The 27,914-nt window shown below is 39.2% G+C and overlaps 1 protein-coding gene across 8 annotated transcripts; it reads right to left on the bottom strand.

Annotated features, from left to right (window-relative positions):
• Positions 1-1,615: 1,615 nt before the first annotated feature.
• On the bottom strand, positions 1,616-26,522 carry depdc5 (DEP domain containing 5, GATOR1 subcomplex subunit). Of its 8 annotated transcripts, none has more exons than XM_081354549.1 (42): positions 26,042-26,522; positions 25,834-25,921; positions 25,001-25,047; positions 24,832-24,917; positions 24,641-24,724; positions 24,516-24,565; positions 22,204-22,273; positions 22,051-22,129; positions 21,904-21,965; positions 21,730-21,799; positions 21,576-21,648; positions 20,042-20,145; positions 19,718-19,792; positions 19,498-19,632; positions 19,364-19,425; positions 19,179-19,252; positions 17,881-17,950; positions 17,718-17,754; positions 17,513-17,633; positions 17,182-17,411; positions 16,894-17,094; positions 16,632-16,767; positions 16,451-16,548; positions 13,107-13,160; positions 11,327-11,483; positions 9,631-9,788; positions 9,393-9,513; positions 9,137-9,304; positions 8,819-9,050; positions 8,589-8,722; positions 8,306-8,417; positions 7,764-7,826; positions 6,479-6,615; positions 6,307-6,387; positions 6,089-6,221; positions 5,902-6,007; positions 5,307-5,486; positions 3,911-4,080; positions 3,576-3,747; positions 3,083-3,143; positions 2,182-2,264; positions 1,616-2,053 (listed from the first exon to the last, which is right to left on the bottom strand). In XM_081354549.1, exons 1-42 carry the CDS (start codon positions 26,109-26,111, stop codon positions 1,758-1,760), a joined length of 4,740 nt encoding a protein of 1,579 aa, XP_081210675.1. In that variant the 5' UTR covers positions 26,112-26,522; the 3' UTR covers positions 1,616-1,757. The 8 variants fall into 8 exon arrangements, 7 of the variants coding, with proteins under 7 accessions (XP_081210675.1, XP_081210671.1, XP_081210672.1 ...); XM_081354545.1 differs by having other exon boundaries at positions 5,247-5,486; XM_081354546.1 differs by having other exon boundaries at positions 11,327-11,510.
• Between the last annotated feature and the right edge of the window lie 1,392 nt (positions 26,523-27,914).

The following is a 27,914-nucleotide window of genomic DNA, read 5'->3' on the forward strand; positions in this document are numbered from 1 at the left end:
TGATGATGATAGGATAATGGGATGCATGGACATACCTCCTTAGCATTTTTTTGTCCAGACAACATGAATGGACTGATGTGGACAGACAGATACGTGTTTTCAATGTGAACAAAGGTCAAGTATTTATCCGTGCACTGGCTGATGTCTCTGCAGCGTTACTGCTGAAAACATGCAGTTACTGCATTATAACAGTGGGGTTTAATTCGATCAATTTGACCTTGGGGATAATGTAAACAAAGTTGGATCTAATATATCTTTAATTTGGTTCAAGAATTCAACTTATGTCCCTACAGATTTTACTTTGATTACCAAAATGCAAAGGTGTTTACAGATGTGCATGGCAGTTATAACATTGAATATATCTCTTAACCCCTGATCAAGACCTTTACTTAGTTCCTAATTCTCTAGATATTTAAAAACAATTTACACCAATCTAAACATTGGTTATGAAAATGTACATCAATGGGGCCAAGCACTAAAAAAAATGTAACACCTGATATTAAAGGTAGGGTAGGCAATTTCGTAGTGGCTAGCAATAGCAAGCTAGCATTAAAAGCATTAGATCCCACCCTCCAATGCCACGCCTCCTTCAAAACAAATGAACGCAGATTCAGCAAAGTGTCATAAGAGACGGTCGTTAAACTACCTCATGTCTCAAAGCACATTACATTACAATAGTAATGAACATAAACAACTTACAGAGCTTTAGTTGTACCACCTGATTGCTGCAGATTCATTTCGGGGTCAGATTCAGTTGATAGTGTTGACATAGAAACGCATAAATCCGAAGACGTGAACAGCTCCAGGTGGACGTCATGGGTTGCCATCTTGTAATTACGGTTACAACATAACTTGAACACAGCATAATCGTTGTTTTGATTCAGAAAGGTACTGTAATAGGCGGATGCTGTTTGTTTTTGGTGCTTGGTGGCTGTCTGTCTACAACTCTGCATAGCCTTACGGAGCGTGCTGATGATGTGTGATGTCTGCATGAAGGTATGGAAATACATACGGTGACAGGCAGGTAGGACAACGTATCATTGCTTTGGACAAACATTATTTGGTGCTGACTTTCATTTTTTTATATTTAGACCACTTCTATTATTGATGGCTATCAGGATGAGAAGAGAGTTTCAACCTGAATAACAATAAGTGATTTTGAAAAAAAATTCCTACCCAACCTTTAAAAGATTGTTTGATAAACCCTGTCCACCTTGGTTACTGTTGCTTGTGCAGAATCAATGCAAACTCTGCTGTCATCCGACAAGAGAAGCCACATTTGAAAGTGACTACAAATAATCAAATTAGTGTGAAGTAAATGGAACAATGTTTCCGCAAAATGTCCATTGAAAACCATCCAAACACAAGTCTTCCATAGATTTGTATTAGAAAAGTGAAAAAGCTTGTCTGATAATATGGATAGCAGCAATTACTAATGTATGATTGGTCAGTAACATTTTTAGCTGTTGGGTTTAGCAATAACAATCAACAAATTGATCCTGTTATGTACAACTTACTGAAGTCCTGTCGTTCACTCAAACCCATTAAAAACGGCCCAAAAGCATTGCAGGTTCATGTGCAAACACTCTGAAAACATATGACTCATACATTTGAGTGTTTTATGATGAGGCTGTTTCTTTATTTTCCTCTGAATAGATGATAGGAATGATAGCAGCAGTACATTAGCTTTTAAAGCAAAGGCGAACTGTCTCGGTTTTCTCTGAAAGTATCCTTTGCCTTTCCACCATTCTCTTTTCTCAAGGGGCACTGGCATTCATTTTCTCCACACAACTTTCCCAGAAGGTCACCAGTCGATTGTCCTTGTTGGCACAAAAGTCTGTGAAATCTCGTAGCAGGCGGTCGGCCAATTTCTCGTCCCCCAGAACGCCAGTTCTCCAGGCTTTGGTCAACATGGTATTGTACGCCCAATTGTAGCCCACTCGCTCCTCAGAACCAAACAGGCTTTGATTGGCGGAGGTGGTGGAGTTACGGCGCCGCCGCTGCCCACTGGAGTATTTCCTTTTCGAGTAAGGTAGCTGAAGAAAAACTGTACCTGGATCAAAAGTTCCCGAGAGATAGCGATAGAGAGAGCAAGACAAAGAGATGGACAGAATAAAGTAACAAAAGATTTCTATCATAGTATTTCCAACCAAAGTTTATATTATTTATAAAAGCATGTACCTGTTACATGGATGTACTGGGGTTTATTCTCTGATGGAAAGTTAAAAGCTGATGCTGAGAACTTGTCTTGCACAAAGCCAAATCTTCCAAAAAAAAAAAGAAAAAAGGGAAGTTGTTTCAGTGTGAAACACACAGGACAATACCTAGGGTGACCAGACGTCCCATTTTTCCCGGGACAGTCCTGTATTTCAGCTCTATTTTTTGTCCCGACTTATTATGCAAAAATCATGTTCTTGTCTTGTATTTTATCTTTCTTAAAATGTCTTTATTGCTAAGCGATAGAGTGAGTCTTCTGTCACATGGGAATAGCCAAATCAAAGATAGCCAATCACGTCATAGTATATTTCGAAGACCAAAGTTACCATTCAAATTACAAATAACGATAGTGAAGGCAGGATCCGACGCCAGTGTCAGTGATAGAGATCATTTGTGGAACCCGTTTTTCCATTGCTCACAGAGGCAGTTGCGACATTACACCGCGTATGCGTACAAAAAAAACATGTGGACGCTGCACTGAGTGCCAGCGAATCTTTTGTGAAGCAAAGTTGTGAATCTGATAAAGTGCATGCAAGTGAAAGGCTTTTTCGGTAAGCTGGCTTCACTGCGAAATTGATCAAGAAATTGTAGGCTATGATCCGAAATTTTCTTCTGCTCACACCAAATCTGAGGCTATAACACACAAACACACAGATACAGTATATATAGGCCTACACACGTGTAGATAAGATACTTTTATGTGTGTGGTGGGGTAAGGGTGGGGGTGCCTCTCCCATATTCCACTCTGAGAAATCTGGTCACCCTAATAATACCACTCAAAAAAATAAACTTAAGTTTGTTCAATTCACTAACCCAAAGACTAAGCAATAGTGCTAGTGAAAAATACATTATATGCTCTCTTTACCTGGAGAGTACGGCCTCCTGAAACAACTGCATTCTGTCCCAGTATGTCTCTGGCTCAAACCCTACACAAATAAAGCAGTGCCATAATGGAGGATATCATACGTCTACTTAACAATAAATGACAGTTCATTTATCAGTTCAAGAGTTCAATCCATCCAAGATGGTAAATTATAGAATTGTTGATTATAAATATACAAAACAGAATATTACCCAGAATATCAGTGCACTATGTATTTTTGTTTATTTATTATTAGTAACGTGTCCAACATTCCACACTTTGTATTTTCAGTTAATTAAGTGCATCATCCAGGTATTTGAAGTGCACTTTTTCTTTAGAATTTTCAATGTGAACACACTACTTGGACTATTTATACTATAAAATGGCATAAAATAGCGCACAAGTATGCAAATTGGGACAGACCTAATGTATTTGCTAGATCTGAGAGACTTTTACAAACATCACAAGAAACATCTGTTACTTCCTCTGTCCTCACCCTCAAACAGGTTATCACATCCCTCCTTTAGTAGGCACTGTATGTTTAGGGGGATAAACAACTGAGCACGGAGAGGGTCGCCATATAGGTACGATGACAAAGCGAAGGGCACCTCCAACACAGGTACAAGCAGGAATCCGCAAGATGCCGCCTTTCTGTGCCAGCCTTGCACCTGAAAAAGAAGAGTGCAGTGCTTTAGGACTTTGTCTCAGCCTTACATGTTATGTTTGTGCCCTTTCTTGATACCATCTAGTTCTAGTTATTGTCCTGATATTATAAAAATGTCATCCAGCACCTCATCACCTCACAGCCAACTATGTCAATCCTATGCTCACCATTTCAAAGAGTACAGCTGCAGTGACAGCCATCCAGTGCAGCTTGATCTCAAAGGCAGCATTGAGGGAGAAGTTGCCATGGTAATAGCAACTGCACCATTCCGTCCGATCACTGCGATTGTTGACATCAACGTCCAAGGTGACTGTTTTCTGCTCTGGAACTGTGGCAGCTGAGAGAGGAGGGGTAAAAACAGAGCGAGAAAGACAGGAAGAGTAGAAATGGCCAAGAGGATGAAATGACAATGGGGTCAGGCACAGAGACATTAAGATAATAAATGGGTCAAAGAAGAATAATTGTGATCGAGTTTATGACAGTAAGTGCTTAGTTCATGACATCTGAGACAATAAGCATTGTGAATGAATTGAAATAATGATTCTCAGACCAGGGATGATTTTCCATAATGCAAAGTATTAAAAGGAAAATAAGATGTATGAAGCTTCCATGGCAGGAAAACACTGAAAGCTGAGTGCATCGGCACAATAAGCAGCAAGGCGACGGGTTGGCAGAATAGCTTTGCTAAGGTTTGGGAACAATGGAGGAACACAATTCATCCAGCGGGAACAGGACAGATGGAGGAGAGCAGAAAGGACCCATACCACGGCACTACTGGACCACAGCCACTACTTCACCGCGCCATGCACTACTGGTGTACAAGACATCAATATGACAAACCTAAAACAGTGGATTGATTGGTGTACTGGGGCAATCAGTCCATGCTCTGATTTGAGGAGCTTGCAAAACAATTTGTCCCCTAATTGGGTAGAACCACAGCATTTAGAGAGTGCATGTACCGTCACACTGATTGATGACTAATTATGTTTGTTATAATAGCAGATTTGCAAACACCGTCTACATCAATCAGTTAGAAAAGGGAGTCATGAGATGTCATCAACATGATTTGGGCATTGTGGGAATAAATAGGATAAACTAAGGGACTACTTTTCTACAACAGCATGCAGTCCTAGAATGGAGAAGAGTCACACAAAGTCAGATTATTAGATTTGAATACGTTAAAAATTCTTGATGGAAGCGGGTGAATCAAAAGCTTGGCGTTTCCTGAGAAGAATATAGCGCTGTATAGAGTTATACAGTGATGTCGTTGCAACATTCATCTTTATAAGTTAGTTGAATAGTGGAAGTTTCCACGTGTGCATTGTTGTTTAGTTGATGGTATGGGTGGTGTCTGAATGCTTTAGTAATATAAGAAGAAATGATTTGACTTTGTGGGACTCATTCACTTCACTAGCCTTCCCGAACTGTCAGGGGAGCGAGTGTGGCATGCTGCCTTAAGGTGCAGAGCATGGCTGCTCTGGGGTCAGAGCCGGCTGTGTGTACCTAGCAGTGCAGCAGCTTGGCTGCGTCCTCCGAAGCTGCGGCTGAAGGAACTATGCCTACTTGCATACGAGGCCGGCCGGCTGGGCAACCAGGGTAGCAGGAAGGCCGGTAAGTCACAGGGCCGACGTTCCTCCATAACAAAGGCCACCTCAAACCACTTCCTCTGGAACAGGGCGAAGTCCTCCAAAGCTGCGGCAGACCATACGTTGGCTCCAGCTGGGGGCAGCTGAGTTGTAGGGGCTGCAGGGAAAAGAGGTCTGTTTCATTGAGCGTAGAAGCACCAAGGTACAGTCATGCTTCCAACGGGATTGCAGACAGTGATATCTGCCCCCTGAATCAATCCCTGTTCAACACGGACATTGCTTAAAAATGGCTGGAGGTTGTAGTGTAACTGTGCTGTTGATTTTTAGAAGGCGTTCCTACTCTGCCTCGGTATCCAACTGTATCAGGTGGCAGATCACTATGGATCACTTGTCTCCAAAATCACCACTTTTCATTGAAAATAGACGTCTAGTTGCTTTGTAGTTGCAAACCACTGTCAGTGTGAATGTCCCTTGATACAGTTGGACACAGTAGGAACGGCTAGCAGCAACCAACTCCACAGCAGCTTGGCAACCCTTAGCAAAGTAATCTTGACAGTTTAGTCATTTCTTACCCTTCTCGCTGTCTTTGTCCACAATCCGGTAAAAGTAGAAGCCATAGACAAAGGTTCTCATGGCATCACCGGAGGCATGAGTAATTAGACCTTCTTCCAACATTTTCTATAGGAGTGTCAGAGATACAGTCAAGTTTTTAAATACAAGCACAGACTACTGTGACTTCTGCAATGTTCTCAATTTTACCTGCATGATTTCTACTGCAATGCCCTGTGTGGCAACATTCTCCACAGTGCTCACCAGCCAATGTACTACCTCAGCACTGACAAAGCAGTTGGGAGGCAGGCCCCGCTGCTCTGGCAAAAGCTGCACTCCAGTGCTACAAGCACAGGAAATCAATTTAGATCGCACATGGGTGACATAATAGAAGACTGATAAATAATTAAGGATTCAAAGACTCTCACGTGGGATGCTTAATGGCTTCCAGGATCTCCATTAGTGTGGAAGATGAGGAAAGACTCAAACCACTGGACCCTGACTGCCCCCTGCAAAGCAACATGAGAGGTAGAACATTCTGAGTTGAATATATGGGAAGCCATGTTCTGACTGTCGGAATAAAGTGAGGTGTTCTCTTACCCAGTCTCTGAACCTGTGCCTGGGGTTGGGTCTCCTGTGGCTTGGGACATAGCAGATGTTCTCTCACCTGGTTGGTTTCCTCCTTTGTCTGATAGCGCACCCTCAATGGAATTTGCTGGAACCTGTTCAGCGGGCAGCTGAGGAACCCATTGAGAATGTGTCAGATAAAATCTTGAAATGCAGTGTGCCTTCATCACTCCTGTGTTTCCTGAACTAGCACATCTGACATATCTATCTTCATGCAAACAAGTCTAAAACAGAACTACACAAGACTGACAAAGGTGCAAAATTATGAGAGATCTTCACGCTATCAGTATCCTGTGACTGGCAGGAATGCATCTTTGTGGTACTCTAGTATCAGACAGCACATCCCATGATAGACTCTATGAAGAATATTGCACAGTATAATGCCAAGAGCTGGTTCAAACCACCAGCTCCAATCTGACTAGTTGGTTGCTTTACAATTTCCAAAAGTCAGTTTTAGTCAGTCTGCCAGCGATATTGACCAGGTTGCTACAATGAGCACTCAAGATGAACTAGCGACTGGATTTGTGAAATTTATACATGGTTTGTGCCATTAAAAAATGTCCTCAATCTCTTCTGTACATTCTGCTTTGTTTTCAGAATTACATATGAAATATCTGGTAATTGTCTACACACATTTTCTAACTATTTCATTTTGTCTTTGTAACTTCTCTTATTTGAATTATTTGAATGATTTGCCACTTTATTGCATGCTTGTCTACTACAGTGACATCATAAATGTTAGATTTATGTTTAAAAAAGAGCAAACTGTGATAAATGCTTTACATGTTGGTCAGATGGCCTCTTCCCATCTGCTCCTGGCCAGAATTAGCTGCAATGTGGAACAGTAACTGTATGCCGCTAGACAAAAATCTGGCTACGTGAGATTAGCAGTATTCTAAATGAGAACAGGATGTGAAGAGAGATTAAATGCAAAGTGCACATGCATTTTTCCACTGGCAAACCCAGAGTGGTGCAGTCTACAGAAGAACTCATAGAGGTTAGATGTTAAATGAAGTAAATCTAAAGAATCTAATATTTCTTTAGATGATTAGTATACATCAACAAACAGGGATGACTCTTCATTATCACTCTCACTATAAAAACACTAGATAGAAACACAAACCTTAAAATTTTGAATGCCAGTGAGAGGTTTGACAAGTACACAGACATGCACACATGGTTTATACGCACGCACGCACGCACGCGAGTTGCAATAGACAGACGGCTTTCACAGAGCAGAGAGGGGGCAGTGACTGACCTGAGAGTTATAGATGTAGGAGGAACGTGGACTACGAATAAAGTCCAAAATGAAGGCAGCATCCTGTCAGCATATTAGGAGGAAAACACCAGAAAGAGAGAAAATGACCCCCAGAGATCAGAACAAGAACAAGGCAGGAATGAAAGAGGAAGAGGCAAAGGTCAAAAGAGGCAATGAAAGAGGAAGAAAACATAAACCCACTGCATATAATATCGACAATCGAATCCAGGAGGACATAAAGAACCAAATGAAAAGTAATGCTGTCAATTGATTAAAAATGTAGTATTGAATTGATCACACAATATGCAACTAACAATTAAAAGACAATATATTATTGTGGCATTTTTATTCCATTCCAAATACTGTGATCAGTCTTCAAACCAAGCAGACAAAGGCGAAAAAGCCCACAAAAAAAGAGGAAATAGCCAGCAAGCTATACATATTGTACAAATGCAATAGGCCTCTTCCCCGCTCAAAAGCACAAGCATACACACAGGAAGCCAGGAACTAGTCCGTTTCGGCGGTCTGCCTCGGGCTCTCACCTTACGGGGGCTATCGACATAGGTGGTTGTCAGGGCAACGCTGGCAGCTTCACTGAAAGGTCCACATGGTTTCCCACCATGCTGGGCAGCAAGCTGCTGCTCTTCTAAACTCCTGCAGATCAAAGACATCTCACCAGCATTAGGAAAAACCTGGAATCTCTGGCATTTTATAAAACATTTACCATATGTGGCACTAGATAAAACATGGCACGCACAAACACTTGTTTCTCATTGATTGTACACTGCGGTATTTTATTTCCTTTGTTTTGCCAGCACAACTCACTTCTGTGTCTGATCCAGCTCCAGAAGTGCAGAAAGGGCAGAGGTGCCCTTTTTGCCCACAGGGGGGGCTATAGGCTCCGGGTTGTAGGATGAAAGGGCCCCTGTCACCTGCAGGCCTTTAATAGTAGCTCCTTTCTATAATAAACATAATAATAGTTATTTTATTGCCCAGATGGATGGTTTTATCCCTTTAATCAATCATTTGTGCTTATCCTATAGCTGTGCACTCACACGGATAATACGATCAGATCGATGGCGCCGACGAATCCTGTTCAGGCCTTCCAAAAAGCGGATAAATCCATCCAAAAGAGACCAGTCCCCATTGCCAGAGAGGCCATCCCGCCCTGCCCCCGCCCCCTCCCCATATACGTCCCAGTGACCCTCACCATCCGCCACTCGCCTGGCTCCACCCGCTGGCAGCAGCAAGAAGCGTGTGCGCCAGAACTTCAAAGAGTCAATAAGACTGTGGAAGAGAGAGGAATGGGATCTTGTGGGAATCTATGTATATAGGTTTTGTGTCAGAGTTGTGATGCTAGTAAAGCTACTTGCCTGAAGTCCTCTGAGCCGGCAGAGCAGATGTACTGGTCCAGGTAGTTCCATTTGTACTCCTCCAGCCGCTCGTGGCTGAACTCAACCCAGAATGGCAGGAAGTGGGCGTCAGCATGCGGAGGGCACAGATTGTAGCTGTACTGAATCTGCGTGGATTCATATGGATACCTAAAGACAAACAAAAACACACTTGTAGGCATTTCTAGAATAACATATTTCATGAACTAAATCTGAATTACTAAAAGCTTCTACTGACTTTGGGAGGTAGCGGGTAACGGTAATGATCTTATCTTTAAGGCAGACTTTATGAAAGGTTCTCCCCATACTGAGCCAGTAAAGACTCTCTTCCTCCTCTGGTTTACGCCGAGACACCAGCCCTGAAAAGCAGACCTTCAAATCTCTCACCTGAATTTCATTGGAGCATGATTTATGAGAGGAAGGTTTCATAAACCAACTAGTATGCAGAGCTGAGGGGTGTCCAGCAGGGGATGTACCTCTGGAATAAAGGGGGCTGCTGCTGAGGGGCGGGGCTATAGCAGGCTGTGGCTTCCTGTTTGGCTGTACAATGATCTGGTAGCCTTGCATCAGTCGTTGACAGATGAACTCTTCAAACACCTGATGGGCCGTCATCACTGGAGACTCATCGTCACGTCTACATAAGATGGAGAGCACACACAAATTCTCTTTGTAAACACTTCCAAAGGATCTGTGAAGAGTCAGTGGTTAAAATCACCACAGCGATACAACAGCAGAATAACCTTTTGACAACTGCTTCTCAAATCTAAATGGGATTTACAAAATGCTTATCCATTAAAGATAGGATAGTACCCACTTTATTTGGGCCAAATTTCTCATCAGAATCACAACCTGTAAGTATGATTCATTATTGATGTATATATTTTCTCCCGGGTGTTCAAAATACATAGTTTTGTGTTTTATATTGTGCAGTTCTCCAGCTAACTCACATCCTACTGAAATACTTCCGCAAATCAACTGTAGGCCCACTATTACCTGAAACTGTGTCCATTAATGCAGATTGTCGGCTAAGGTATGCGCTGTTATTGATACAGTTAATGATACAGTTCCCACACGTGCACTTCAATAAATTAGAAATATACACATCGGTTTGTTGATGGAAACAGTTGCAACATCTCATAATGTACCTCAATTCTAAGTAGCGTATCATACCTATACTGAAGTCATCCTTGTGATGGAAGTTCGGGTTGAATAACTAGATCTTCCAATGTTTCATCATCGGACTCACGCTCAGATTAAATATGGTAAAATTGACGCAATCGTTACAGTCTTGTCAGTGCGTACAATCGCTGAGGATTTAGGAAGCCTCCGGAGATGAAGTTTGGTTATGGTAATGGCTGTTTCCTTTCCGACTTTCGACTAATCACAACAGACTGGGCTCTCTGGCCAATCAGAGCAGAGTAGCTCGCGGAAAGGAGGGATTTAGAGAGACTGAATCCTCGGGCAAGTCGTTTGAGAATCAATGAAAAATGTGGTGTGTATTATGATAAAATTAAAGTGTCTTTTGACCTTTGATGCATGTAAACCTGTTGTAGGAGACCTCCAAAACAAAATTAGGAAGGTTTAAAACAGCATAATAGGGGCACTTAAGATATTTCTCAATCATTTTTTGGCATAACGTTTGTTTCATGAGCAGGGACAATGAAAAATTTAAGTATTCATTTTTCACATTGGGATATTTATTTTATTTTTTAAATCTACGTTAAAGAGTTATAAGCCATGAGCCAAATCAACCAGGTATGAGGTGAATCGTAAAACTGATTTGAAGCAAAAAAGTATTACAAAATCAGACAAAAAGACAAAAGTACAAGGCTGTGTAACAGCTTTCATGAGGGAATGAACGACAATCCAATGAAGCACTGCGAAAGATATTAATTAAAAAAATTTGGATAAGTGGGCAGGTGCTAAAGTGCTCTTTTAGTGCAATTTTCTTGTTGTGATTCCCTGACTGATGGAGATTTCTCTGTAGAGTCTTGGGCAATGCTGTTTTTCCTGCAGGAATTCCACTTAAACATGATTAATAATGGGAATATCTGACTTTAACCAAGCATATTTGCTGATAACCAATATAGTGCCGATATATATTGTGCATCCCATAAAATATAATTGAAAGTAATATGACAGACATAATGTTTTGACCCAATGTGTTTGTACCTGTCCAGGTCAGTGTGTGGCAGCAGGTCGTAGCAGCCCTCCGTGTAGTCGTTCTGCAGGGTTTGGCGGTCGGGAAAGTAATCAGTCGTGAGGGGGAGGCAGGCAGGAGTGGTGAGGGACTTCCAGTCCACCCCGACCGTGCAGCAAAAACTAGGCACTGTCGGAGGGGCAGACAGCAGCAGGACTTCAGGGGCACCCCCACCACACACACAAACACAGAACAGCACACACGCAACAGACCACATTCAAAGCACATTCACACATACGGCCCGAAAGAAAATTAGCAGAAAGGTTGAGAGAGAAAGAGACAGAAGAGAGGGTGTACAGTTTCAGGCAGACAGACACATACCAACACACAGAACGAGGATAAAGAAAGACAGAGAAAGTGGGAAAAGAAAAAGGAGTGTGTTACCATTATTGTTGTAATTGAACTGAAATTACAGTGACAACTACGTGCAAAATTAACATGCAATAAAAGGCACTGTGAGCATCGTGACATCACTGATGATGAGTAATAAGTGTGAACAGCCGTCTGTACAAACACACAATTGGCAGAAAAGATGACCAGTACTGTAGTGTTCAGGCAAGGCATGCGTGAGAATCTGAGTGGAGCAGTGTCATTCTACATACTTGTGATTGGTGATTTTATTGAGGGTTATAAAGCTTGTGAGAGGGAGAGAATTGAAGTTTGATACTTGATTAGACAGAAAGGGGAATTTAGGAAATAGAGGAATCCCCAGGAACGGGGAGGGATGGTACAGAGAGAAAGCCAGAAATCCCAGACAAATCCGAGGTGGAATTCACTAAGAATGAATTGCGGCCACCAATATTGATGTTTAGTTGTCAGTTTTAGCACCTGTGCATTACACTCAGCACACATATTTTCTTTTGTTTACATCCTTTTCTAATAGAATAAATGTTTAATACTTTTTTGTGATTATCACTAGCCGATTAACGTGCTAGCTTAACTAGACATCTGGTTCATGAACTAAATGATTTGGGTCATCGTGTTTATGAATGAGGGTCTCACTCGTAACACAAAAAGACCTACTGGCATAATGATAAAACCTGCAGAAAAAGTCAGTGAACAAATCAATAAATAGATTCAGAAGATTGGAGTCAATGAAATGAATCAAAATCCCCACCACAAGTCTTTAGTAAAGACACCAATAGACGGTTGAATACAGTCGATTCAAGAAAGAACAGACCTATCACAATTCATGTTGGTGAATCTGTTGCTTAATTAAGATCAAATAAAAATCTAAACAATAATGGTGTTGTATAGTGCATGGTGTGTGAATAAGATTTAGGCATATTGATGCTAAAGTGGCGCAACTATTCAGTGAATTCCCCCAGAGGTTTTGGACCAGGACCACCTTTTTCGCTCATCAAACTTCCACCCATAAACAACACAGCCACTCAGCTCCACTGATGTGATCTACCGCACTGGCTTGAGATACTCAAACCACCTTATACAAAGATAAAGAACAGTGATTCCCTCACAAACAAAACTGACTTTAACTTCCAAACCTAAAAGTGCACAGGTACAGTAAGTGCGAACCCAGCCTTAAACACCTTAAATCACTCAACCATAGATCCCAGAATTCCTGTCCAAACCCCCTTCCCTTTGAAATATGAATGTGTTTATGTGATTTGCAGATAATGAATATATATTTCTGAGGTTATATATATGTTCTAAATTATCATTCATGTGGAAGTGGATGGATACTGGAGATGTGATTGTGTTTTAGAGTCTCTTCACTGATGGGGAAGAACTCACTCGGATCTAGACTGCTGGAATAATCCTCAAAGGAACCACGGTTCACTGGTGTTCCTACAAAAGCAAGAGCAGTAACAACAACTGAACTCAACTCAACCTCTGGCTCTTACAGAGAACATGCAAGTCATTTAATGACTCGTACCAGATAATTTAATAAAAGAAATGAGAAAAAAGGACAGTGGCCCCAAAAAGCATTCGGTACTCATACTTAAAAATGTACGAATGTTATATAGGGGTGGAAATCGTAAGGAGTTCTGATCCTCGAGAAATTCGGGATTTTAATGGTGCATCAACAAATTCCTAAAGGCACAATAGCCTATGCAAGTAAGTTTCACTGCTAGAGGTCGCTTATTCAAAGGCGTAGCTTGATGGCACCGTGAATGAGCGTAAAATCATGGGAGTTGTTGTCTCCACCTCCTCAACAAGCCGATGGAAAGCAATCCAACGAAACTCAGGCAGAAATCATGTTCATGGATAAGCTAATCTATTAAAGTTTTATTAACGTTACTGTGGTATGAAGCAGAGGGGCTGAGAGCCTGGGAAATTTTACGTTACAGTTTTTATTATGCTTATATGCCGCAGTCGGCCGCTGCCGCTCCTTTTCTTATGTTGTTTTTTTATGTTTATTTTACTATTAAAGTTACGTTTAACATTCTCCTCCTCCTTCCCTGAACTTTGTTACAGTTACTTTTGACTTGTCACTTAAATTCACAGTGATTTATTTAATTCTAATGAAATAGCTACATAGAAACTTTTAACATTTTAGTTAAGATTCAAGTCTCAGGAGTGTAAAAAAAAAAAACTAAAAAGGACTGGTTCACAAAATTCATTCAAGAATCAGTCATTTGAGAATCAGCAGCATGTTTTTTGATTCACTGCAAAATAACACGATTCATCTGTTTGGGACTTTGGCTACACCACTCATGTAGCATATTTTTGATTTGCTACAAATAACCGACTCATATGAGCAGAGGTGGACAGTAACAAAGTACATTTACTTGAGTACAGCACTTAAGTACACTTTTTGAGTATCTGTACTTTCCTTGAATATTATTTTTTCTGGAAACTTGTTACTTTAACTTCACTACATTTGAGAGACAAATATTGTGCTTTTTACTCCACTACATTTCTGTCAAGGTCCTTGAGTAAAATGTAGTTATGTTAGTCATGGCATGACTTTTTTTCTGTCTCTAAAACGTGATTGGATTTTTGCAGGTGACATCAGTAATGTCTATCAGTCTATCAGTAATCACCATGTGTCGTGAAGTTTGATGATTTGTGTGATTTCTCTCTATTAGTGATCTGTGAGAGACAGTATCGTTGTCACAACTAATGGTTTGAAAGTTTTGTTTTCATGGCAAATAAGTATTTCTGTTTTGCTCTTTGTTAAAGCAGTAATGCTGTTGGGCAATTATACAGCTATGGTTGTGTAGCTGGGGTATTTCTGATCAGTCTGTATTTACAGACCACTTGATTTAAATGTGCATGAATGGATATACATAGATGTGCACTTCTTTTGTTGGGGTGGTAGGAGTGTTAAATAAAAAAAAAAATGAAGATGATTATCGCTGTCTTATTTAGTCAATTCAGTTGTTTAATTTCTATAGGTTTTATGACATTCTAAAAGCTTAATTCCACAGATACTCCTAACTGGAAGGTGTATTCACTAGGTTGCTTCAGAGGCATAAGGTACTGTAAGTATTACATACAACAATGCAACAATAATAAAACAATGCATTGACATTTACTTTTTATACTCAATTACTTTTACAAACAAGTACTTCTGTACTTTTACTTAAAGCTCCAGTATGTGACTTTGGTATTTGACCACAAGAGGGCGCAGTTTCCAACAATAACAAAGGCGAAGCTTGATGACGCTATGAAGGAGGTGACGATGGGAGATGTGGTTTATAATGCGTTTTCACCATCTAGCGATGTATCTAAATGGAATTAATGAATCATGATCACGGATGAGGTAATTTATTCGTTTTTGTATTACCTGTATATCTTATCGTATTATTTTATGTCATCATAATTAATGAACTGCAAGGGACGTGAAATGTTATGCTATATTAGGCTATCCCGTTACAACATACAGCTATTTGTCAAATGATTTGTTTGGTTAATGTTGTGCAGTTTTACGTTTTTTTATGGTTAATGCCGTGTTGTTTAACGTGTTCAAATCAATATCTAAAAGTAAATTTGAACGAACATTTGCAAGTAATGACTAAATATTTTTTTTAACATCATCTCCGATTGTAATTGTACTGCCATAATCTCGGTCACCACACGTGATAAAAAGCCTTACCAAAGTACAAAGAGCAATATAACTTTGTTTATAAGTGCTATTATTGACAGTTGCATGTCTTACCTGTCTCAATACACTCGCGAGAGAGTCTCTGACAAGTCCAGACGCGCAGCTCTCTCCATCTCGAAAACGCCTGCCGATATTTATCCGGGTTTTATTCCTCCGTTTGTCACACAGTCCGTGACTCCGCGTGTATCCGAATATGGACGCTTTCGTTTTGTTGGCACTTCAATACTCGCCAAAGAGTTCGTGATCCATAACAGCTATAACCATACAGTCTATGGCTATAACGCTTTAACCACCACTTCCGCATTTTACCATGCGATATTCCGGTGATGTGGGTCATATTTTTTATTTTATTCCTTTTTTTATTCTTTGTCAGATGTCTTTATTGTTTATTGTGATAAGAAAAAAACCTCAATAAAGTTGTAAAAAAAAAAAAAAAATCCGGTGTGGTGGAATATCCTATCACATGGTCCACACCGGAAAGAAGGATAGAGAGAGCGGACATTGCGTCACTGAGGCGCGACATTTCTTTTCCGGGACGGCCAGTTATTTAAAATCGGAATTTCTCTGAAATAAAAAATCTTTGGAGACTTTTGAGATATTGTAAGTACATAACTGGAGGAAATATATCACACTGTGCAAGTTATTTTTGGAAATTTTATTACAAAATCCCTACATATTGGAGCTTTAAGTAAAAATCGGTCTTTATAACTTTTACTTGTAATGGAGTAATATTTGACCAGTAGTATCTCTACTTTCACTCAAGTAAGGAAGTTGTGTACTTTGTCCACCTCTGCATATGACTGAGTAATACTTTTGGGAATCAGATTACACCAGCAACGCTACATGTTTTTTGATTCACTACAAAGAACCGGCTCATAAGAGTCACTACACTTGTCGTGCTATATATTTTTGATTCACTACAAAGAATCAGCTCATAAGACTCACTCTGACATTCATATCATCATGAAGTATTTAAATATCTTTTAGGGCCACTGTATAATAAAGAGGTTAAGTGAAAATACTGCACCAGTGCTGTTGCTACTAGCTGGACTTCCAGAAACATTGTCAGGAACTCCGCTGATGTACAGTCCATTCTCTCCTACGTAACGGGACGCTGTCCGCTTGCTATAACACACATTTACACCATTATTAGACTCTCATTATTTTTCCTCTCCAAATATCCTCTCACTCATCTGTGCGTGACTGACCTTCCCGTGGCTTCATGATAGGCCAGTTCCAGCAACTCTGCAGAGGTACGAGCCGGGTCTCTCTGCTCACTGCCCTGCAGCTCTGCCATGTTCTGTCGTGTCTGATGGTGGATCTGGATTGCCTCTCCAGAAGGACCTTGAACATCCATACAACATTATATAAAACATGTAGAGAATAGACTCTAGTGACAGTTTAGTGGTCGTTAGTTTGCATAAGAGCAAGTATTGTATGCAGAAAACAAGTATTGCATGTATCCCTTACCAACAGGAAACGTGTGCATCCAGCGGCGACGGTTGGAGGTGAGTTTCATAGGCATACGTGAGGGGGCGAACGGGTTGATGAGGGCCCTCTGGGGCGTGTAACCGCCTGGCCGTACATGCAGGGTGGACTCAGCGCTGCCCACCGTGAAGCGGCCCGGAGCACTGAAATCCCTCTGGGATTCTACCATCTTTTCCAGCAATTCTGCAAAGACAGGCGAGGCGAGAAGCAGTGAACATCAACCAGACGTTTCTGTCTACATCAACACATGCACACTGAATGGTTCTGTACCTCTTGTGCAGCTGGTGTACCCCAGGGAGCTGCTGACCTCGTATTGGCCCTGAGACGGGCGTGGGATGAGCAGGATGTTGGAGATGTGTCCCAAACTGTCATCTGACGTCAGGCTCCTCTGTTCATCTGGTCCAGTAGGCCTGGCTGGGGGAGAGCTGCCCATTACGCCTCCACCGACATCAGATGAGCCCCAGCTTTTCCTGCTGGCTGACTCCCTCTCCCGACTCGACCTGACACACATGATCACAGGCTAAACGTATAAACTGCCATATAAATGGAGGAAGTTGGGTCAAATATGAAAAACGACAGGATTTTTATCCTTTTCATGTACCTGAAGTTGGTGGACCTCTGGGCTCTTGAGGGCCCAGGAAGTCTGAAGACCTGAGCATCGTACGCATCATAATCCACCTGGATTGGAAGGCTGTTCTCAGCATCTTTTGGAGAACCAAGAGCTGAGCAAGACAAAACCAGGTCGGTCAATTCACGGCAAACCCATATACAACCTTAAATACCTACAAGTGACGCAAATTACTTACAATGTTCTTTGCTGCTTCTGGCTTTTTCAGCTTGAGCCTTCAAATGAAAAGGCATTTGAGTGACAGCAGCTTCATTAGCAGTTTTACAAGCATTAAGTCATTCTTATAATAACAACATTACAAAGTCACAAGGTGTTGTCAGTGTAAGTGTGATATTTCTAACCTTCTTTCCAGCCAGCTTGATCCGTGGTGTAAAACAGCTGCATGAGTTCTGGCTCTTTGATGTGTAAAAGCTGTGAAATACATATTTATTATACTAAGTTCATCTACATTAACCTGTGAATCTTTAATGCTAGGGCTGGGTAACATGGACAAAAATGTTATCACAATATTAATTTAATCAACTAATGTGTCCAATCAAATTAATTCATAAAACTTTAACAACTTAATCAATCTTTTAAAATGTAATGAAAATATAACAATTAATTTACAAAGCATTCCATTTTTATTTTTTGTCAAACAATGTGCTGCCAAACAGAATTGAATCCTGTATAAATTAAAGGTGCAGTGAGTGATTTCTGAGAAACACTATTGAAAGTGGATTGGACCGAGCAGAACAACACACTTGTAGCCGGTCAGTAGTAGGGGGCGATTGAATGGACGATTCATGATGGGGGAGGAGTTTTTGAAGAAAGACAATAGAAAGAGAGATGGCTGAGAGACATTACAAAAGAGAAAAGCTCATCAGAATATCACTGGAAAATGAAGGGTTATGATCAGGAAAGATCTTTAGGACCCGCGTTAATATTAGAAAAGAGAGACCTAACTGGGAAGGCCTGAAAACAGACACAGAGGTTGCGTTGTTTCTGCTCCATACACGAGTAGCATTGGTTTTGCTGTTCTTGTAATGTTAGATATAGGAACAGGACGAATGTCAATGTTTGTCTGGAGTTGGTGTGCGGCTGGCCACAACAAACTCTTGCTTGTGTATACTCTTGTGTACTGCGTGTTCATTTTTTGTTCTTCCTTGTCGTTCACCATCTTTGTATAATTTTTCATGCATTATTTTACTTCGTTTCAGCTACGATAAAGAAATATACACACTTGCATTGCGTGTTCAGGCACTTTGGGGACGGAGCAATGAAGATTTCAAATATTAACAGTGTTTCTCAGAAATCACTTACTGCACCGTTAAATCATAAATGAAAAAGTACTGGTTGTATGATATTTGTTAAAATAATAATAATCAATATAATGTTTTAATAAAATACATTATTATTATTATTTTACTATAATATATATATATATATATATATATATATATATATATATATATATATATATATATATATATATACAGTATAATTCTATAGAAAAAAAATGGGTGGAGGGACACCAGCCCATATCAATGACACTCAAAAGTGGGTAACTTGGGCCAGTAAGCAACCACATAGTAACCACTCAGTACACCCTAGCAACCACCCAGTAGTTGGTACTGTAGCAACAACTCTCAAATCTCACCTATGGTTGATCCAGTGAGGCAGGTTGTAGTCATCGCCAATTCTGGAGTCTCCGTGCACTGTTCGGTTATGTAACTAATACAAATGATACAAATAAAAATAATAATTCTCACCCTATTCACAAGTATTAAAACATTCATATCTGATTTTATGCTCAAATGTCAACCTAATATGGCGTTTGCTAACCTTGAAGAGTGGAACAGCGTGGAGAGGCTGCTCTCCCATGCATACCAGATCTACACCGATGCCTGTTAGGAAGATACCGTACCATTAGCATCCGCCGCAGTTCTACAAGACAAACAGCGAATGCACTCACTGACCATTGTCGATCATGCGCTGTTTGGTGAGTATCATGAGCAAGCGGTCCACCTCGAACACGCCCACTCCTGGAGTAATGACCACCGACATCTGACCCGTACGATCAAAGTTACGGTTGATGTAGTGCTTATCAAAGACTGAAAGAGACCAATGATATCAGGACAAACAGCTCTACTGAACTGCTGTGGGTAAAGACAACGGACTAAATACTCAACTACAAACCGTTGAAAGACAAGTTTATAGCTTCCAGATAATTTCCCTGAGCAGAAGTGGAATTATGCCCACATGGATATCCATCTGCAATATTGAGACATGAACAAAAATGTGTTTGTAAATCTGCTTGAGTTTACAGAATTGCAATAATGCCATATTCATAACACACATCTTTCCATGCTCACTGCCAAAGGAGTATGCTTTGCACTCAACTGTGAAAATGAAGTATACACAGGCCTTAAGAGACTTCTTTCAAAATTATACAAAAAAATCTTTACGACCCCAAATTTTTGAACGGTAGTATAAAAATCAAGATTGGATATGCATACGCACCTGCTACTTTAAGACGCACCAGTACAGGATACTGTATGAAAAGCTTCTTAATGGTGATGAGCAGAGACGTCCACTCATCACGTCTTTCATTTTGGGCCACCACCCTGGAAGAGAATAAAAATAAGGACTGCTGCTTAAACCAGTACAAAGCAGCAAGTCTTAAAGGGACAGTTCACCCAAAAATGAAAATTCTGGCATTAATTACTCATCCTCATGTCATTCCAAATACTTTCTGAAAATAAATGAAGATCTTTTTGTTGAAATCTGAGAGATTTGTGTCCCTGCATTGAGAGTCTACGCAACTACCACTTTGATGCTTCAAAAAGTTCATAAAGAGATCGTAAATGTGAATTGAGCAGTTTAGTCCAAATTTACTTAAGAGACTCGATCGCTTTATATATTGAACAAATTGAATTTGACTTTTATTCACATTTAAACATTCATCAACTCACACATCAGTTGTGGTAAACGGAAGCGTGTTCGCTTGACGTGCGAGAATCAATGAGGTTCATTTTCATGTGTTACACAGCACGTTTTAGCTTCAGCAAGAACCAGTGAGTTTTGTTCTCACGCGTCGAGCATGTTCGGTTGAGCTTCCGTTTATGTTCAGTGATCAATGTTTATATGTGAATAAAAGTCTAAATTCAATCTGTTCATCATACAAAGCGATCGAGTCTCTTCAGAAAATTTGGACTAAACTGCTCGATTCATATAGATTACAGTGTCCTAACCAGACATTATACGATAAGATTCCATCAACAAACAATTTGTCGGTTCACACCAGATGCGACACGACTACGAGAAGCGATAAAGTCAATAAATCCCAGCCAATCAGGAGAGCATGTGGTCAAGCTCTTTTTGCAAGCTCCCTGCCTTCACAATGAAATGGATAAGTACATAATCAAATTTATGAATACTACACCATTTTAACATCATTAAAAATACATACTGAGAAAAATCTTTGCCATAGAATACACTTCTCTGTTCTCAACGAGTTGACAGTTTAAACATTCTTGTTTCCCTTTATTTGTTTTGAAGATCTGTTCATTGTTGATTTCAGTACGGCTATAAAAGAGACACAAAATGATATTCAAACTCCCATTAAACGCTTTTAACAATGAATGAAACACATAAACAGTACCTCTCAGATTATCATTATTGTTTGTGTTGTCGTTGCAGCCGCGACGTAGCAGAAAAATAGAAACCGTTTCTAAAATAGAATCATTGCATGCCGCCATCTTGTATAGTTAGGACAAAAACTCTGATTAACATGGAAAAGATACCTTTTATCACGCGTTACAGCGTCGCATTTGGTTAGGACACGGTGTTAGTTTTACGATCTCTTTATGACGCGTCAAAGTGGTAGTTACGTAGACAATCAATGGAGAGTACAGACCTGGCTCAGTTATTAAAAATATCTTCATTTGTGTTCTGAAGATGAATGAGTCTTACAGGTTAGGAACGACATGAGGGCGAGTAATTAATGACAGAATTTTCATTTTTGGGTGAACTACTGCTTAATGAACTTCCAGACCTGTAGAAATCTTCATAATACCGCCCATCATGGTCTTGTCGGACTGATGCTCTTTGCATCTCTGGGAACTCTTCTACATGAAGAAAGAGACATAATCAATTATTATTATTCAAATTATATGACCCAGACAGTGTTTTAAATATGAAACATTTACCCAGTGATTTGGCCAAGTAGAAGGTTCGAGAGAATAGCACTACTGTAACCTCATGACTGCAGTTCTTCTCCTAAAATTAGTGTTACACGTTAACAAAATGCCATAATTCCAATTCATTGAGTGATATAAGCAGCTTTAACATTATTACTGGTCAATGATGGAGTTGACACTCACTTTCCATTTGGCAAACAGATCGGAGAGGAAACCATTGACAGCTTTCTCAAAGTAAAGATCACCTGTGAATTAAGACAGCAGCTTATATGATTTTAAATAACAGATTTGTTCTTCAAATACACATAATGGTAAAAAAAGTCTCTTTACCATAGATATCAAAGTCCCACATCTCACAGCTCATTTGAATGAATATATAAACCATCGCAGAGGTGGATCGAAAAACAACCTAGGTGGAAAAAAGTCACGACGTGAAAAAAAGTGATAATAACACTACTTGCATTTCCAAAGAGACATTCTCACCCTTGTATCCTCACTAATGTAGCCACAAGTGACCTTCTCTCCTTTAACCCACAATTCACTGGCCTGGGCCCTGAAATCATGATAAAACCATTATTTTGTTAGTTAAACATTCACTACCGATCAAAAGTTTGGGATTTGTAAAATGTTTTAATATTTTTAATATTAATATTAGCTCAACAAGGCTCCATTTATTTGATCAAAAATACAATAAAACAGTAATATTGTGAAATATTATTACAATTTAAAATAGCTGTTTTCTATTATATAATGTAATATAATGTAATATTGTAATGTGGTGGTTGAGGAGAGATCCCCTGATATGATTGTACAGCGCTTTGGGTGTACAGTGGTACATATGAAAGCGCTATATAAATGCCTCATTCATTACTTCATTCATATTTTTTAAAATGTAATTTATTCCTGTGATGGTAAAGCTAAATTTTCAGCATCATTACTCCAGTCTTCAGTCACATGATCCTTGAGAAATCATTCTAATATGCGGATTTGCTTAAAGGGATAGCTCACTTTGAAATTAAATTTTGGTATTAGCTTACCACAAGGGCATCCAAGACATAGGTGTCTTTGTTTCCGCAGTAGTTTCAATTTTGATATTTTTAGGTCAAACCGTTCTTGTCTGTCAGTCATATAATGCAGGTCTATGGTCACTGTCTCAAAGAGCATGCACAGAGAAGTCCAGATTAAACGATTCCCCATCGTAAGTACACATTGATGGCCTAAGACAGTGGTTCCCAACCTTTTTTTGTCTGAGACCCCCTTTTTCCCAAGAAAATATTTTAGGGCCCCCCTTCACATTTAATGATATTATCGCTCTTGTAAGCTTGCAGCAAGGATGACAAAATATGTTGTTTTCAAACAAACGGTGTTTACTATAACCAGATATGTTTATGCACAAATAATAGCCTATAATATTGAAAATACAATAACAAAAACATCAGTAGGCCCTTTGTAATTTAAAAACGTAAGCCTAGGAGTAGCCTATAAATTGGCCCTATTTGAAACAATAACAAAAATATTCACACTGGTGTGTAAAAAAAGAAAAGAAAAGAATATAGGCTATTACTAAATGACTGCTGTCTGGGACCTCAATACTTGCATGTTATTTGTGAGGCTTTATCAATGTGAGGCTTTATTTTTGACGCTTTTGGCGCTATAGCGAGCAATAATAAACTTGCGTTTATTAACAGAATAATGCGTCTTTCGGAAGAACATTGTAGCCGGAACTACTTCTCTCTGTGTGCGTCTATGACGATTCACGCAGGTACTGGGCTACTCCGCAGCGGCAGCGATCCGATCTAGTGTAAAATAGTCCCAATGTAAACACTTATTATAGGTGTATCATAGTGGTTCAGGATAAGACAAAAACACAGATGGGAAAATGGATTCATGATGAACTCGCTCATTATATAAATTTTGTAAATTTTGAACAGAAAAAAGTTAAGGGCTTTTATTTAATGCTCATTGCTCAAAACTTTTCAAAATATGACGCGACCCCCCTGAGAGCTCGCTGAGGCCCCCTTGTGGGCCGCGACCCCCCTGTTGGGAACCACTGGCCTAAGACACAAAACGAGCGGTTTGTGTGAGAAAACGAACAGTATTTATATCGTTTTTATCTCTTGTACACTTTCCGGCGCTTGTGCAGACTAAGCCTTGCCCAGACTAAGCCACTTGAACGTGGTTGTGTATAGGTAAAAACGATATAAATACTGTTTGTTTTCTCACACAAACCGCTCGTTTCGTGTCTTAGGCCATCAATGTGTACTTACGATGGGGAATTGTTTAATTTGGACTCTGTGCATGCTCTTTGAGACAGTGACCATAGACCTGCATTATATGACTGACAGACAAGAACAGTTTGACCTAAAAATATCAAAATTGAAACTACTGCGGAAACAAAGACACCTACATCTTGGATGCCCTTGAAGTAAGCTAAAACATACCAAAATTTAATTTCAAAGTGAACTATCCCTTTAATTTCTTATTATTATCAATGTTCAAACCGTTTTTGCCATGATTCGATTTATTTCAGGATTCTTTGATGAAACTTCTAAAGAACAGCATTTATTTGAAATCGAAATGTTTTGAAACATTGGTAACTTTTGATCAATTTAATGTGTCCTTGCTAAATAAAAGTACTCATTTCTTTTAAAAAATCTTGCTGACCCCAAACTCTTGAACAGTTGTGTATGTTATGAGATAGCATACACAACTGTGTATGTTATGAGATAACACTTCAGAGATTGACCAATCAAATTGGAATATTCCAGACAGCTTGTAATAATGGATGTTGTTACCTGATTCCTGCAAACTCTACTTTCTGTGTCACATACGCACATGTGCTCACCTGAAAGAACATCATGGAGACATAAAGACCACTGGGAGGCATCAAAAATGAACATTTCATGCAGATTCTACTCACTAAGCTCTTCTTCAGTCTCCACATGTCTCCTCGTCCAATATACTGATCTTTGAAGGTGAGCTCCACCAGATCCAAAGTCACATCCTGTTCATTTAGGTAATAGAGTATGAGAAGCTGTGCAATATTGTGAATATATTCTGTAAATAAATTGTAGGACATTGTGCATTAAAGAGTACTTCTGTATAAAATACCTTTGGATCTACAATATTGATGATGACGTCCTGGTAGGCACGAAGCTTGAAGGCTTGAGCCACTGTCTGATCTACACTGATAGTTTCTGTTGGTGGAAAAATGAACACTGAGATGCAGCTGATTAATAGTTACTAGTACAGAAAATTACACAAATAATTTAAAATTCACCTTTCTGCAGGTCTTCTTTTAAACTCTTGACCTGCAGCAGCAGAGGACTAAGACAAAGAGATTAAAAATACAAGAATACAGTATTATCACAGTAATATACTACTGTACAAGACTATATTCAATATTGCATGATACAAGACAATCAAACAAATGCTTAGACAAAATAATAGATTTTTTCACAGTGCAGTTTCATTTCAGGTTTCAGTTTTTAGTTAACTAAAATATGACGTGTTATAGTTTTTTGACGATTTTAGGATTAAATGGGATTTTTTTTCTAGACACTGGCGGTCAAAAGTTTGGAATAATTAGGTTTTTTTTTTTTTTTTTTTTTTTTTTTGAAGAAGTCTCTTACACACTTACCAAGGCTGCATTTATTTGATCACAAATGTGATAATATTGTGAATTATTATTACAATTTAAAACAATTGTTTTCTATTTGAATATATTTAAAAATGTATTCCTGTGATGTTAAATCTGGATTTTCAGCATCATCACTTCAGTCTTCAGTGTCACATGATCCTTCAGAAATCATTTATTATTATTATTATTATTTTTATTTATTTTTTTATCACAGATGAGAAATGTTTCTTGAGCATCAAATCATCATATTAGAATGATTTCGGAGGATCATGTGACACTGAAGACTGGGGAAATGATGCTGAAAATACAGCTTTGATCACCGGGACAAATGGCATTTTAAAATATATTAAAATAGAAAGAGAGCATGAGACACTTATTTTAAAAAACGTTACACAAATCTTCACAACTCCAAACTTTGACCGCCAGTGTATTTCAGTGAAATTGACCAGAAATCACCAGAAAGCTCCTCTCACCTGTACTCATCACTTGGATGTGCAATCTCAACAAAATCTCCCAGTTTAACATGAGGAAAGACTTTAGGATTCATTATCAACTCATCCTCTGTGGAGAAACAATGAGTGTAAAGAGATGTATGCAAAAACACAAGCCAGCGTCATAAACTAAAACTAATTCAGTTGTTATGTATTAAGAATATATATTACGTATTAAGAATATTCTCACCACTTCCTCCGAATCCTTTTTTGTGCACAACAAGCTTGAAGGACTTGTTAGCCTTCATGGTCACTGTCATTGTAACGTTAGTCGTCCGTTGTACAATCACACACACATTTACATGCAGAAAAATGTCCAGTGGTGAAGCAGTCTGCAGAACTTCATTTTTATCACTCTATTCTTCCAATCGACATGATATGCATGAACAAGTTTTAAATAACACTTAAAGTGCTTGGAAATGAAGAAGCACAATCAAACTCATGACAGTCTGTCATTCTGCTTTTTGTTTACAAGTCGCGTGACGCATTTCTTCCAACCCTGAGGACGCTTTGCAAAGACGTTTTCCAATAAGGTAGAGAGTAGATATTCGTTTATAAACTGACGATGCATAGTTTAACATACATCTTCCATAAATAATGCAACATTTGCACTGTTTTCTGAACTGAGCGTATAGTTGCTTCTTCGGGTTTATAATATGGAGTTGGACAGCGCCGCATAGCGTGCTGGAGACTCACAGTCATGTCTACATGACTCGAGTACAGCTTTCCTCAGTCGCTTAGTTACATTTCTTGAATCATCCTTAAGATTTGCAAACCAGTTAGTGCATTTTTCAGTGCTTTTTTGGGGTTACCTGCAAAAGCCTGTAACTTAGTTCATCACTTAAAGTAAGTATTTACGTCAATGAACAATCAGAATGACAAGTCATTGTGTCATTGATGTTCACAAACAAGATAGGCAAAATGCTTAGTCATGTTACAACAGTTCTCTGTCAGTATCTCTGTCCTCACTTAAGGTAAGTATTTACGTCAATGAACATATCAGTGCAATCAGAATGACAAGTCATTGTGTCATTAATGTTCACAAACAAGATATGATACAAGGCAAAATGCTTAGTCATGTTGCAACAGTTCTGTCAGTATTTTCAAATCTAAACAATGGCTCCGATTTTGATGACAATGATTGAAAATGCACAATACAGCATTTCCCTTCATTAGTGAAATTCAGAATTCTCCTCCGAAAACTAATTAATTACAAATGAAAAGACGTTGATGCAATCAGATTGCATAACACATCAAAACAAAAATAGGGATAATGTTACTAAATATTATTTACTTTACCAAAACAAAACAGTCAGAATCAAGAAGGTACGTTAATTATGAGGAATTCATGTTTAGTTTTGTCGATGTTGTAAATTTTATGTATTACATGCATTAAAGTGTTAGCTATCATGAAATCAGAAAAGACTTTTCAATAAGGTTTTTATTAGTTAAATTTGTTAACATGAACTAATAATGAACTGCACTTCTACAGCATTTATTAAGTAGTTAATTTCAGCATTTAATGAAACATTATTAAAATCAAAAGTTGTATTTGTTAACATTAGTTATTACATGGCTTGGCTGAATTCCAATGTAGAATGCGGTCTGTTATTTCTTTATAACAGACCGCTGCGGAGTATAACAGACCGTTGCCATGAAAAACAGCGCGTTGCTATGGACGCGGAACGGACTATTTTCTTTAGCGGAAGCAATACAATCGTTTTTAAATCAATAACCCCTTTTTAAATCAATAATTCGCGGCAAATTATTCATTTATTTTGTAGGTAGCCATGTAATAAGCGGGATAATGTATAGTGAGCCGGTTGTTATAGTGAATAACAACCCCTTCAGGCTGATTCAAGATCCCTCCGCTTCGCGTCGGGATCCCGTTCAGCCTGTCGGGGTTGTTATTCACTATAACAACCGGCTCACTATACATTATCCCTTACTTAATGCACTGACTGTGACATATGAACAATTAACAGTTGTATTATTATTATTAACTAACATTAACAAATACAGTAACTTGTTGCTCTTTAGTTCATGTAATTTAATATGAATAA

Source organism: Scardinius erythrophthalmus (assembly GCF_964197995.2).
Source record: "Scardinius erythrophthalmus genome assembly, chromosome: 23".
NCBI lineage: Eukaryota > Metazoa > Chordata > Actinopteri > Cypriniformes > Leuciscidae > Scardinius > Scardinius erythrophthalmus.